Here is a 14,373-nt window from a genome sequence, read left to right on the forward strand (position 1 = left end):
AAATGTGTTTTTTTTGGTCAATTTTTTACGTTTGCAAGGGATTCTGGGTAACAGACCATGGTGGGAGGCACTCAAGTCACCCCATCCTGTATTCCCCTGGGTGTCTAGTTTTCAAAAATATATAGGTTTGCTAGGTTTCCCTAGGTGCCGGCAGGGCTAGGATTCAAAAACTACAGCTAGGCACTTTGCCGAAAAAGGGTCATTTTTCACTGCAAAATTGAGGTGTGACCACGTTGCGTTTTGCGCCGTGTCCTGTCGCGGGCACTAGGCCGACCCGCACAAGTGAGGTACCATTTTTCTTGTAGGACTTTGGGGAACGCGGGGTGGGTGGAAATTTGTGGATCCACGCAGATTCCAGAACTTTCCATCACAGAAATGTGGGGAAAATGTGTTTTTTTTGTCCATTTTTTACGTTTGCAAGGGATTCCGGGTAACAGACCATGGTGGGAGGCAGTCAAGTCACCCCATCCTGGATTCCCCTGGGTGTCTAGTTTTCAAAAATATATAGGTTTGCTAGGTTTCTCTAGGTGCCGCCAGGGCTAGGGTTCAAAAACTACAGCTAGGCACTTTGCCAAAAAAGGGTCATTTTTCACTGCAAAATTGAGGTGTGACCACGTTGCATTTTGCGCCGTTTCCTGTCGCGGGCACTAGGCCGACCCCCACAAGTGAGGTACCATTTTTCTCGTAGGACTTTGGGGAACGCGGGGTGGGTGGAAATTTATGGATCCACGCAGATTCCAGAACTTTCCACCACAGAAATGTGGGGAAAAAGTGTTTTTTTGTCAATTTTTAGGTTTGCAAGGGGTTCTGGGTAACAGATCATGGTGGGAGGCAGTCAAGTCACCCCATCCTGGATTCCCCTGGGTGTCTAGTTTTCAAAAATGTATAGGTTTGCTAGGTTTCCTTAGGTGCCGGCAGAGCTAGGGTTCAAAAACTACAGCTAGACTCTTCGCAAAAAATGTGTAAATTTTCAGTGTGAAAATGTGGTGTGTTCACCTTAGGTTTTGAGCCACTTCCTGTCGTGGGCACTATGCCTACCCACACAAGTGAGGTACCATTTTTATCGGGAGACTTAGGGTAGTTCAGATTTGTAAAGCAACTGTTATTACCTATTGACTTTTGATGCATTTCTCCCTTCCAAATGAAAGACATTGTGTAAAAGTCTTTTTGAAAAATGACCAATAATTGTCATGCAAGTATGAGTATTCCCAATTTCGAAAATGTGCAAATATGCACTGTTTCTAAATTCTGTAAATTGTTCCCATTTCAGAAATACATAGGTGTCTTTCATACCAATTTTTCCATGTATACATTTTCACACAATAATTGCTATATACCCGGAACAAAAAAAAAAACATTACAAAATGCTGCTCAGTTTTTTACTCTGGGTTCGTTGGGCTCTTGATGTACAAGTCCTATATATCCCCACAACCAGGAAGGTCCACCAGATGTAACGGTACATTGCTTTCAAAGAGATGTCATAATTAGAAGAAGTTACAGGTGAAAACGTTGACTCAAAAGGCTACTTTTTTCAACACATTTTTAATTTTTCCTATATTTAACTGTTAGTTTCTATAAAGAAACCTTGATGGATCTACACAAATGACTCCTTGCTGAATTCAGAATTTTGTTTACTTTTCAAAAATGTATAGCTTTCCAGGATCCATTATTGCTTTTCTACCCATTTCTACCATTATCTGGAAGGAGGTTGAAAGCACAAAAAAATAGCAAAAATAGGGTATGTCCCAGAAAAATGTCAAAACTGTGTAAAAAATGTTGGATTTCTGACAAAAATCTGTAATTCCCTAAAAGCTGGAGAAATGGTGATTTCAGCCCCACAAACCCTTTTTTGATATCATTTGCAGAGAAAAACCCAGACGCTTTCATTTGCAGCCACTTTTCCCCATTTTTCACAAAAAAAACTAAATTTTGCTGTATTTTGACTAATTTCTGGGAACCCTCTAGGAGAATCCACAAACCCTGGGTACCTTTAGAATCCGCATGATGTTGGAAGAAAAGGACGCAAATTTGGCGTGGATACCTACTGTGGTCAAAATGTTACAGGGGCCTAAGCGCGCACTACCCCAAATAGCCCAAAAAAGGCTTAGCACAGGAGGGGAAAAGGCCTAGCAGCGAAGGGGTTAACATGAGAGAAAGTCCAATTCCTAATAGTCACCCTGCCAACATTTGAATTCTGCACATCAGCATCACATTGTTTTGCAATGTTCTTTTATTTCCAGTTTAGGTGAAAAGATGCTTTTAGTTTTGAATCTTCAATTAAATACTTAATAAAGAAAGCAAAAAAGTATTTACAGATTTCACTAACAGCACTAGATCCTTGGTTGTTTGGATTTAAGAATTACAAGCATCTACATAAACATGTTGGGTGCAAAGAAACCACTTTGGCGCTCCCTTGCAGAAGACATGTAGAGGCAGCTATATGATTGTGTCTCTTAATGCAAATTGCAGTAAAACATGGCGCATAATATTAGCAAAATCTGGAGAAGAAAAATATATATACCCCCGCCCTTTCATTTATTTACAGAACTGTTAAAAGAAATCCCACCAATATAGCAGAACCTCCGTAAGGCCGCTGAAAGTTCTGCTCTGAGTCAACATTTTATTAAGCTTTGATTTAAAAAAAAATGTTTTTCATAATAATCCATAACAAGGTTTGAACTTCCTGTCCAGCTATACAAACCCCTTCAGGAAAAAAATAATTAATGGGGTCCAAACCAAACAAAATTTTGTAACAATTTTATATATGTGTGTGTGTATATATGTGTATATATATATTTCTATTTCAGCAACAGGGAAGGTACAAAGTTCCACGCCTTACCCCCAATAACGGCGATTTTTTTGTGTGTTTTTTTTCCTTTCAGAGCGCTAAGCATTTCTATGGTGTGCAGAGCGCTTCAGAAATTAATCTGAGTTGCCATAGGTGAGTTGGCCTGAATTGAGTCTTTACAGTCCCGCACTCCTCAAGTACTCCGTTTATTTAGCCACAAACCAATACAGGCTTCCAAAAAAGAACGAAAACAAAATAAAGTGTTGAAAATGGAGGGGGGCGTTGACAATCCAACACCATTCCCATGAGTTCAAGTCTACTCCACACCTCCATAAACGCAGGATAGTGTATCCCCTCTCTCTCGTCAATCTCCCGTGGGGGTTGGGTGAAGTTTTATTCCATTCTTCGTAATGCAAATCAGTCAAGTGAAAAAAAAGTCAGTTTGGTGACTCCGCCCCATGACTGAGCCAGGTTCAGTTATTGTCCGACTCGTCGTCGTCTTCTCGCAACCACGTGAAAAAAGCTTTGACGGATTTGAGTGCTAAGCCTTTGCCCTGTTGCTCAGCTGGGTCCTTGCTAGACTCCCATTTGTAGAAGGCTTCATTCTTAATGACGTCTTCATCATACAAAGCATCAAAGAACATTCGTAGAAGATCTACAGAAAGAAAAGCATGGTGTTACTGAGTGCAAGGACTGGAGAGGCAGGTGAAACAGTGCCTGCTTTATCTGTGATACAAAAACTCATTGTTATGAGAACGTATAAATGGGCAAATTTCTGAATGAGCATATTAAAAAAAATCTTAATTCACAGATGAAAATTTAACACCCAATTGTTCAATGCCTTCTCCTCCTGCAAGGCCAATGTAAAAAACGTCAGTACAAAATGGTCATTTAATGGCCTCTCATGAAGGAATGTAAAGCTGGTATTGAGATGTCTTGTGGATCAGTCCAAACTGAAATCACCAAGACACCCTGCAAAAAGAAGGCATTAAAGGGATAGCTTCTAGAGCTAATGCCCCAATACACAACATTTTTTTGATCTTATTTTGTAAAAGTTACAATGCTAGACAACAAATGAAGATCTACCTGCGCCAAACGTAAACTGAAGGCAATGGTGAAACACCATGGAAAAGGAAATCTTAAAGTAATTGAAAAACAACCTTCAGGTAATAATCAGCAAGGCTCTTTTAGATTTGAGAACTTCTAACCACAAATTCAAAAGGCAAAGAACTAAGGGGCATATTATCAAGCACGGCGTTAACATTATCGCCGGTTTATTGGCAGAAAAATGCCGCTAAAGCAGCGATAATGGGCTTGATAATATGCCCTGGAGAATTCCAATAGAATCCCATGTTGACACCAGAACATGGGCTTCTATGGGAATTCTTAAGGGCATATTATCAAGCCCATTTTCGACGCTTTAGCTGCAGTTTTCTGCCACTAAAGCGGCGATAATTTTAATGCCGTTTCTTGATAATATGCCCCTAAAGGAGCCGGGGAATAGAAAACTCTTATCATATGCATTCAAAATACAAATTAACAGGAATCTACTCAAAAAATCTTATATATATATATATTCTCCAATTACCCACCCCCAGGAAACAGGTGAAGGAAAAAATGTGAAGAGGTACACGAAGCCAGTCTGGAAAAGGAAGCATAGCAACTGTAAACAAAGACATCTGGTTGTATAGTCCTATAGGAGACAATCATTTGACGGAAGGGACGAGACTAAATGCAATTTAATCACACTGGTCAATAGTTTAACGTCCTTACTTGGTGGCTGATCAAGTTTGCTGACTAGGGCTTGTAAGGCGTACAGGGCTTGTAACTCTTTCTGTTCGTCGCTGAAGTACTTCTGAAGAAGCTTGGCTCGGCTCCTAATCACAGCAATGTCCACCCGGTACGGATTCTCAACTGAAAGGAGGAATTTTGTTTATTCACCACGCATGAGTGAAGCACCAAAGTCGTCTTGATTTGTACCATACTGAATTAGGTAACCAGAGCTAAACAATCAACAAGAAATATTAACATCTCAGAATGTCTGAGCAGTGGTCAATTGATCTTGCAACCTCAAAGAGCTTTTAATGGACTAAGTTCTGTAAAATAATGGCTACATGACAGGATACATTACAAAAACAGATGTTTTGTACATGAATATTTTCGTTTTCCTACTGCTATTTCTGATTTTATTATGCTAAGATCATTTACTTAGCACATTCACACCATATATGGTTTCAAAGGGATCGCTGAATCTGGGCGCCCTTCATGATTTGGGGATTCTTGTAGAGAGCAGCATTCAAGCTGGCTCTGTACATACCATACTAAAGTGAGGTTTAGTGCGCACAGAGTCCAGTGGAACCCCAAAGGTAGGCAGAGGTAAAAGTAGTTAGCACCTTACTCTCTATTAGTGGTAGTGTGGTCGAGCAGTAAGGCTGTATCAGAGGGTAGTGTTAAGCATTTGTTGTACACACATACAGCAAATTATATCACCCACTCAAAGGCTGAACCTCAGACCAATTGGTTTTGTATAAAAATATTCTTTTAGTTATTTTATTTTCTAGAACCAAGCAAGCCTGGCACAGGTAAGCAATACATACTTTACAGTAGTAATGCAGTTTGTAAACAGTTTGAATTGCAATTGAATATGCACTTTGATTTGATAACAGTAGAGCTACTAGTAATTAAATGCTTTTGATATACTGTACATATACTTTGTATTGGGTTTTTAGTAGAAAGTCAAGTAGATTATCCAATGGGGGATAGGGGGCCTCCGGTTGGTGGCTGCTTACAAGCAGGCCACTGGGTTGTGGGAGCAAAGCTCCTGGACTTAAGCTCAGGGCAAATGGGGATTAAAGCCAGCACAAAAGGTGCACCCTCAGCGGCACTGGGGAGGCCGGGTGCAGAGTGCTATTTTGTCGTCAGCCGCCCTGTAGCTTTCAATGGGGAGTCTCCGGTTTGCAAACTCACTGCAGACTCGGGGACGAAGGTCTTCTGGGTGTGACCACCACTTGGAGAGGTAAGTTGGGATGCTGGGGGTTGGTTAGGCACTGTCAGTTGGACCACCAAAGGCCGTGGGGCATTGGGTGCAGGGCTGCCTTTTTGGGTCGGATCTTCTTACCAGCTCCTGGTTGCGGTTGGTGGGACCTTCCAGTTCAAGGCTGCAGGTGTCGGCTGGAGGCTTGAGGCAGGTCAGGGGTCACCAGATCTCAGGTCAGGATTGCCGGGAAGACCTCCTCTTGGTGTTGGGCCACTCGAACTCGGCGTCTGGGCGTAGACTCAGACCTTGCCGGTGGGTGAACAAATCCGGTGTTCACTGGAGACAGTCTTCTTTCAAAGGCAGGGCAGGTCCTCGGGGTTCTTGAGGCTGCTGGCTGCAGAACAAACCAGAGTTTTGCTTCTGCAGGTCGAGGTGGGGACAGGCCGGTAGAGCTGGGGTCAAGTCAGTGGGCGTCCTCTTCTTAGCTTCGGCATGGCTGTTAGGTCCTTCTTTTCTTGTTCTGGTTTGTCTGAGGTACCCCATAAATACTAGATTTAGAGGCTTTCCAGGTAAGTAAAGGTTGGGACCAATGGATCCCTTCCTTGGGGTGGGTGCACGCCCTATTATGCCACACTCCAGTGGGAGGAGGGCATATGCCTCACTCTGGTTGGCTGGGTCCCCCCATCTGCAAGATGGCGGGGACAGTTGGGCTTCACTTCGCCTCCCCCACCTGAAGGGTGGAGTTGGCAGAGGTGGGCACACCTCTCTTCCTCACTTGTTTTTCGCACCCAAAGTAGGGGTCGGAACCAGTGGGGACCAGTTGCTGAAAGCAAGTGGCCTGGGGAAGCTCACAAAGGTGGCATGCCTTTTGAAGCTTCCCCTTCGTGGACCCTGCCCATCCTGGGGAAGGAGGCTTGGTACATCATCCCAGGATGTGCATTGTTTCAGGCCCCCGAGAGCAGCAGGCTCTCGACCCAGGGGTCTAGAAACATGTCTGGTGGTGGCAGCTGAAAGTAGCCACTCAGCCTGGACGCTAGTGGTAGGTCGTTTTTCAGGGGGCATCTCTAAGATGCCCTCTGTGTGCATTTTTCAATAAATCCCACACTGGCATCAGTGTGGGTTTAATGTGCTGAGACGTTTGATACCAAACTTCTCTGTTTTCAGTGTAGCCATTGTGGTGCTGTGGAATTCGTAATGACAAACTCTCAGCACCATATACTCTTTATGGCAGCACTGCACTTACAATGTCTAAGAATGGACTTAGACACTGTAGGGGTACAGGGCTCATGCACCTGTACCCTCACCACTGGTATAGGGCACCCAGCTAGAGGGGTGGCTGATCCATGCCAGGGCAGTGGTTTGTAGGCATGGCACACAGGGATGTGTGCCATGTCGACTCTTTTCTTTGTTCTGCACCAAAACACGCAGCCTGCAAAGGCAGTGTGTTAGTGTAAAGGTACAGGAACTCTAAGGGTGGCACAGTAAGTGCTGCAGCCCTTAGAGGCTTTCCCCGGTCACAGTGCCCTGGGTACCTGCTGTACCATTTACCAGGGGCTGACCTGTGGCCAGAGATGCCAATTGGGTTTTGTTTTCAATGCAGTTTTAGGGAAAGAACATAGGCCCTGGGTACCGGATTAGCAGGAGCCCAGGGCACACTCAAAGCACATCAGCAATTCAGCAAAAAGTGGGGGCAACAATGCAGAAAGAAGGCACTTTCTCACACAACCCCCTGCCCCCCAAACGAAAGAGGATGAGACTAACCTTTCCCTAGAGAATCTTCATTTTCTAAGTGGAAGGACCTGGAAAGTCCATCTGCATTCGCATGGGCCGTCCCAGGTCTGTATTCCACTATAATGTCCATTTCCTGTAGGGAGATGGACCACCTCAACAGTTTAGGATTTTCACCTTTTATCTGCATTAGCCATCTGAGAGGTCTGTGATCAGTTTGAACTAGGAAGTGAGTACCAAACAAGTATGGTTTCAGCTTCTTCAGGGACCAAACCACAGCAAAGGCCTCCCTCTCAATGGCACTCCAACGCTGCTCCCTTGGGAGAAGCTGCCTGCTTATAAAAGCTACAAGTGGGTTTGGCCTTCATCATTGGTCTGGGATAGGACCACTCCTATCCCTAGCTCACAGGCATCAGTCTGCACAATGAACTGCTTGGCATAGTCTGGAGCTTTGAGAATTGGTGCTGAGCACTTAGCCTCTTTCAGGGTGTCAAAAGCCTTTTGACAAATAACCTTCCACTTTACCTTTTTGTGCATCTTCTTGGAGGTGAGTTCTGTGAGGGGCACCACAATGGACCCATATCCCCCTTCACAAACCTCCTGTAGTACCCTGTCAAGCCAAGAAATGCCCTGACTTGGGTCTGGGTTGTTAGAGCTGCCCAGTTCAGGATGGCCTGGATCTTGGGCTGTAAGGGTTGTACCTGGCCTCTACCAACAAGGTGGCCCAAGTACACCACAGTTCCCTGCCCTATCTGGCATTTGGATGACTTGATATTAAGGCTTGCAGTTTGCAGGGCTTTTAAAACGTTCCCAAGGTGGATCAGGTGATCCTGCCAGGTGGAGCTAAAGACAGCAATATCATCTAGATACGCTGCACTAAAGGACTCCAATCCAGCAAGGACTTGATTCACCAACCTCTGGAAGGTGGCAGGGGCATTCTTCAAACCAAAGGGCATAACTGATAATACCCATCAGGTGTGGAGAATGCTGTCTATTCTTTTGCCCCGGGACCATGCCAATTTACCAGTACCCTACAGTTAAGTCAAAGGTACTTAGAAACTTAGCTGCACCCAATTTATACATCAGTTCATCTGCTCTTGGGATGGGGTGAGCATCTGTCTTGGTGACAGAGTTGAGCCCTCTATAGTTCACACAGAACCTCGTTTCTCTGTTTCCACCCTGTAGATGAGGTTTGGGGACCAGAACCACTGGGCTAGCCCAGGGGCTCTCAGAGGGTTCAATAACCCTTAACTGCAGCATCTTGCTGACTTCAGCTCTGACACTCTCCTTGACTTGACCAGACTGGCGATAGATTTTGTTTTTGGCAGGTGAACTGTCACCAGTGTCCACATCATGGGTACACCAGTTTGTCTGCTGTTGGGCAAAGAAGGTGTCTGAAAAGACAACTCCATCCACTGACCCATCTTTTGGGCTGTATGAGAGGAGGTCAGGGAGAGGTTCACTCTGCCTCCGGATCCTCATCAGTCACCATCAGCATGGTGATGGCAGCCCTGTCATGGAAGAGCTCAAGGCGGTTCACATGGATAACCCTTTTGGGTGTCCTGCTTGTGTCCAGGTCAACCAAGTAGGTGACCTCACTCTTTTGTTCTAGGATAGGGTAAGGGCCACTCCATCTGTCCTGGAGAGCCCTTGGTGCCACTGGCTCCAAAACCCACACCTGCTGCCCAGGTTGAAATTCTACCAGTGCAGCTTTTTGGTCGTACCAGTGCTTCTGAAGCTCCTGGCTGGCCTCAAGATGTTTGGATGCTTTTTCCATGTACTCAGCCATTCTGGACCTTAGGCCAAGCACATAGTCCCCAATATCTGGTTTGGGTAATTGGAGAGGCTTCTCCCAACCCTCTTTTACGAGAAAGAGTGGTCCCTTCAACAGCATGGCCAAACAGAAGTTCAAAGGGGAAAACAATACTTCCTTCTGTGGCACCTCTCTAAGCAAAAAGCAAGCATGGTTAGAGGACATCCCATCTCCTTTTGAGTTTTTCAGGGAGCCCCATAATCATGCCTTTCAATGTCTTGTTGAATCTCTAAACAAGGCTATTGGTTTGTGGGTGATAGGGTGTAGTAAACTTGTACTGCACTCCACACTCTTTCCACATGTGTTTGACGTAAGCAGACATGAAGTTGAAACCACTGTCTGAAACCACTTCCTTAGGGAACCCTACCCTGGTGAAGACACCAATGAGGGCCTTGGCTACTGAAGGAGCTGTGGTAGTCCTAAGGGGAATTGCCCCAGGATACCTAGTGGCATGATCCACAACCACTAGAATGAATTTGTTTCCTGATGCTGTGGGAGGTTCAAGTGGACCCACTATGTCCACACCTACCCTTTTAAAGGGAGCCCCAACCACTGGTAGTGGAATCAAGGGGGCCTTTGGGTGGTTACCTTTCTTGCCACTAGCTTGACAGGTGACACAGGAGCTGACAAACTCCTTCACCTTCTGAGACATCTGGGGCCAGTAAAAGTGGCTAACTAGTCTTTCCCAGGTTTTGGTTTCGCCCAGATGTCCAGCTAGACGGATGTCATGAGCTAAGGTTAGGAGGAACTCTGTACTTCTGAGGCTCTACCACTCTCCTAGTGGCTCCAGGTTTGGGGTCTCTGGCCTCAGTGTACTGTAGTCCCTCTGCCCAATAAACTCTGTGGGTACCACTGACCTCTCTCATATCCTGTGCAGCAGCTTGCTGCCTCAGGCTTTCAAGAGTTGGACAGTCCTGCTGTCCAAGGCACAGCTCTTCCCTAGAGGGTCCCCTGGGCCTATGAGTTCAACCTGGTAAGGGTCAAGCTCCATGGGCTCAGTTCTCTCTGGGGTGTCAAAGTCCTCTCCCTGAGGAGAGGGATCCTGATCCTTTTGCTGTACAGAAGCTGGTTTCCCAGTCTCCTTACCTTTCCTCTTGGAAGGTTGGGCCATACTTTCAGGCTCCAACACTTCTTTTTCACCCTGTTTTCCGCTCTGTGCTCTTGTTTTTACACACACAATCTCAGGGATTTCCAGCACTGTTGCATGGGTTTTCAGTTCAACTTCAGCCCAGGCTGAGGTTTCCAGATCATTTCCTAGCAGACATGCAGCTGGTAGCTTTGGAGAGACCACTACCTGTTTCAGGCCAGTAACCGCATCCCCCAGTCTAATGTCACCATAGCCATTGCATGATTAGTGGTAACACTGTCAGCATTGGTGACTGGGTAGGTTCTTCCAATCAAGTATTGCTCAGGGGAAACCAGTGCATCACTCACCATAGTGACACTGGCACCTGTAACCCTCAGAACTTCTATCCTAGTTCCATTAATCCAAGGGTATTGTAAATACTTCTTTAAGTTGGGTGGCCACACAGCTACAGTGGCAAACTCAACTTCCCCTTCTGAAACTAGAACTGCTTCAGTGTACAACCCGATTTGCTCTTGGCACACTGTTGATCCCATCTGGAGACTTGCTACACCAGGAGTAGCTGTAGTAGGACTAGGGGGCTTCTTGTTTGGGAAAACAGCATCTCCAGTTAAGTGTACCAACTTCTTACAGTTGTTAACCCAGGCATTTAAAGGATCATAGTTCTTTCCCCTGTACCTATTATTGGACTGGGAAGAGTTTTGGGACCCACCCCGTGCAGGTTTTTGGGGCCCTTTAGAAGGATTCTCACCGCCTTTCCCCTGGGGAGGTTTTGTAACCCCTTTCTTTTGGTCACCCCCATGGTTCTTTTTGTTACCCTTGTCTTGAACCAGTTGTCTGCCTTCTTTTCAATTATTGGGGAGAAATTAGACCTAGGTCTACCAAATGCTGAGGTAACTTTTCATTAGTGCAATTACTTAAAATATGTTTTTTTATAAACAGCTTGTAAAGTCCATTTAAATCATGCACATTGTGTCCAGTTAACCATCCATCTAGTGTTTCAACTGAGTAGTCTACAACGTCAATCCAGGATTGGTTTTGAGATCCCCCCTAAATCCAATTCTATATTCCTCAGTTGAGTCCAAATCCCTCAAACAGAGTTCTCTTCATGAGGTCATAAGACCATAAGGAGGTCATCTGCCCCAAAAAGGGTCAGGAGTCTGTATCTGCAGTTACCAGAGAACAGTTCCCAAAGGAGTGCCCCCCCCCCCCCCCCAGTGTAACTTCTTCACCTTTCTCACTTCACAAGCCCTCTCAAAGGCTGTGAACCATTTTGTGACATCGCCAATCACCACTCTTCATATTTGGGGAGCAATCCCTTTGGGGATTTTAGTATCATAAGATTGCTCTTTATCCTTAAGTAAATAGCTGCCACCATTGATGGGTGCTAAGCCCATCTCTGCTCTCTCTCTAGAGCCAGCAACCTGGTCTGTAGCTCCAATCTCTTGGTCAACCTTGCTAAAAGGCTGTCCTCCTTATTGAGGCTTTCCTCAATGTCCTCAGTAGTGCCTGACCCACCTGTCTGTGTGGGATATAGGTTCTGAGAGGTTGATTCTTGGAGTCAGGGCCACTGGGGCCCTTTTCTCCATATGAAGTGGGGGAGGTTGAGTTACCTGGTCATCCTCTTCCTCTTCTTCTTCATCTGACTGGTCTTCACCATTTTCAGATGGGTGGTCCTAAGCATACCCAGCCAACAGCTCCTGGAGCTTTTGTTTGTTGGGATGGGACCCCATGGTTATTATTTTAATTTTGCATAGGGACCTTACTTCCTTGAAAGACATGTGAAGGTAAGGGGTGAGGTCAAGCTCCTCAACCATTTCCTCTATGCCATTGTGGTTATTTTCACCAACAGCTGGATTCTTGTTTTGAGACATAGTTAAAAAAAAGATTATAACCCCTCTAACCCTAGTTAAAGTGACTTTTTATTTTTCTAAAATTCTACAGGGACTTAACCAAGGACCTAGCAAGACTTTTAGTAATTTAGCAAAAATGCCAATTTGAAAAATCAGACTTCTAAAGACAATTCAAGAGTTCTGTTGTGTGATCAGGTGGTAACAAAGTAGTCCAACATATGCAAAGTTGTATATCCCACTGCTGATCCAATGTAGGAAGCTGGCTCTGTATATACTATACCAAAGTGAGGTATAGTGTGCACAGAGTCCAGTGGAACCGCAAAGGTAGGCAGAAGTAAAATTAGATAGCACCTTACTCTCTATTTGTGGTAGTGTGGTCGAGCAGTAAGGCTTTATCAGAGAACAGTATTCAGCATTCGTTGTACACACTCAGTCAGCAAATGAATTCACGCTCAAAGACTGAACTTCAGACCAATTGTTTTTGTATAAAAATATTTTTAGTGTTTTTATTTCCTAGAACCAAGCAAGACTGGCACAGTAAGTGATAAGTACTTTGCAGTAAATATACGACTGAAATACAGTATGGATTGTAATGGTATATGCACTTTGTTTTGACTTACAGTATTGTTGCAGAGAAATGCAATGCTTTGTAAATACAGTACATAGACTTGAATGGGCTTCTCAGTAAAATACCAGGTAAGTTATTTTAGATTACTTTTCTTACTCAGGGTAGTATACCTAGATACTACACTGGGACATTTCCTGTAAACAGGTAAGTAAAAGCGTTTTTGTTAAATAGTACAATTTTAAAGAATTTCTTTAGGTTTTTAAACTTCACACTTTTCAAAGAACAACAGTCAATGTTATCCTACAGAGAAAAGGAAAACTTACCCAGTATGCATCTGTTCTTGGCATATAGAGCTGTAGAATCATATGCTGTGCATAGATCGCCATCTAGTGTTGGGTCCGAATGTTTGCACATTGTTTTTCTTCGAAGTCTTTCCAGTCACGAGGTCGGTGACTCCTCCTTTCGGTAATAGTGCGCATAGGCATCGACTCCATTGTTAGATTGTTTTCCAGCAGAGGGTGATAATGGAGTTAGTGAGAGTAGTAAAAGGAGATGTCAATGAATGCATGTATCTAAGTAAGATGTTACTGCAACAGGTATTGGTACCTGGGGAGGCGGGTGGGCGCATATGACTCTACAGCTTTATATGCCAAGAATAGATGCATACTGGGTAAGAAGTATTTTCCGTTCGAGGAATATGAGCTGTAGATCATATGCTTTGCATTGATTACAGAGCAGTTAACTCCCAAAGCAGTGACTAACCGGTAGCTGTTGCAGTTGTTTGAAATAGTGTACGTAAAACTGCTTGGCCCACACTAGCTTGCTGTCTTGCTAACACATCTACACAATAGTGTTTTGTGAACGTGTGAGGTGTAGACTATGTTGCAGCTTTGCATATGTCATCTATGTGTATATTACCTAAGAATACCATAGAAGCTCCCAGTTTGCGTGTATAGTGTGCTCTAGGAGGAACTGTTAATGTTCTATTTGCTTTTGCATAGAATATTTGAATGCATTTGACTATCCACCTTGCAATACCTGATTTTGATATGGGATTGCCTTTATGTGGTGGAGCAAAAGCAACAAAAAGGTGGTTTGTCTTACGGAAAGGTTTTGTCCTTTCTATGTAATAAAGTAATGCTCTTTTCACATCTAAAGTGTGTAGGGCATGTTGTGCCACAGAATCTGGTTGAGGGAAGAACACAGGTAACTCAACAGATTGATTGATATGAAAGGCAGAAATGACTTTAGGAAGAAATTTAGGATTGGTCCGAAGAACTACTTTAAGTTTGGTGCATCTGTAAAAAGGGTGCTTCTATAGTTAGTGCCTGAAGCTCACCAACTCGCCTCAGTGATGTAATAGCTATGAGGAAAGCTACTTTCCACGTGAGATATTGCAGTTCACATTTGTGCAATGGTTCAAAGGGTGGACCCATTAGCCTGGTGAGAACAATGTTGAGATTCCACACTGGAGCAAGTGAATGTCTTGGGGGGGAATGACTCTTTTAAGTCCCTCCATAAAAGCTTTGATGACAGGCACTTTAAAGAGATAGATGTTGTCT

The 14,373-nt window shown here is 44.4% G+C and overlaps 1 protein-coding gene across 6 annotated transcripts in view; it reads right to left on the bottom strand.

The window, feature by feature from the left end:
- Positions 1-2,212: 2,212 nt before the first annotated feature.
- The window catches only part of LOC146786089 (eukaryotic translation initiation factor 4 gamma 1-like), a 582,378-nt gene continuing 570,217 nt past the window's right edge, over positions 2,213-14,373 (bottom strand). For all 6 annotated transcript variants that reach the window (XM_085635562.1, XM_085635561.1, XM_085635558.1 and 3 more), the window contains 2 exons: positions 4,562-4,702; positions 2,213-3,443 (listed from right to left, as the gene is read on the bottom strand). In XM_085635562.1, the coding sequence (XP_085491688.1) occupies positions 3,262-3,443; positions 4,562-4,702 (323 nt within the window). In that variant the 3' untranslated portion in view covers positions 2,213-3,261. The remainder of the gene's footprint in view (positions 3,444-4,561; positions 4,703-14,373) is intronic.

Source organism: Triturus cristatus, chromosome 11 (assembly GCF_964204655.1).
Source record: "Triturus cristatus chromosome 11, aTriCri1.1, whole genome shotgun sequence".
In the NCBI taxonomy this organism is placed as follows: Eukaryota; Metazoa; Chordata; class Amphibia; order Caudata; family Salamandridae; genus Triturus; species Triturus cristatus.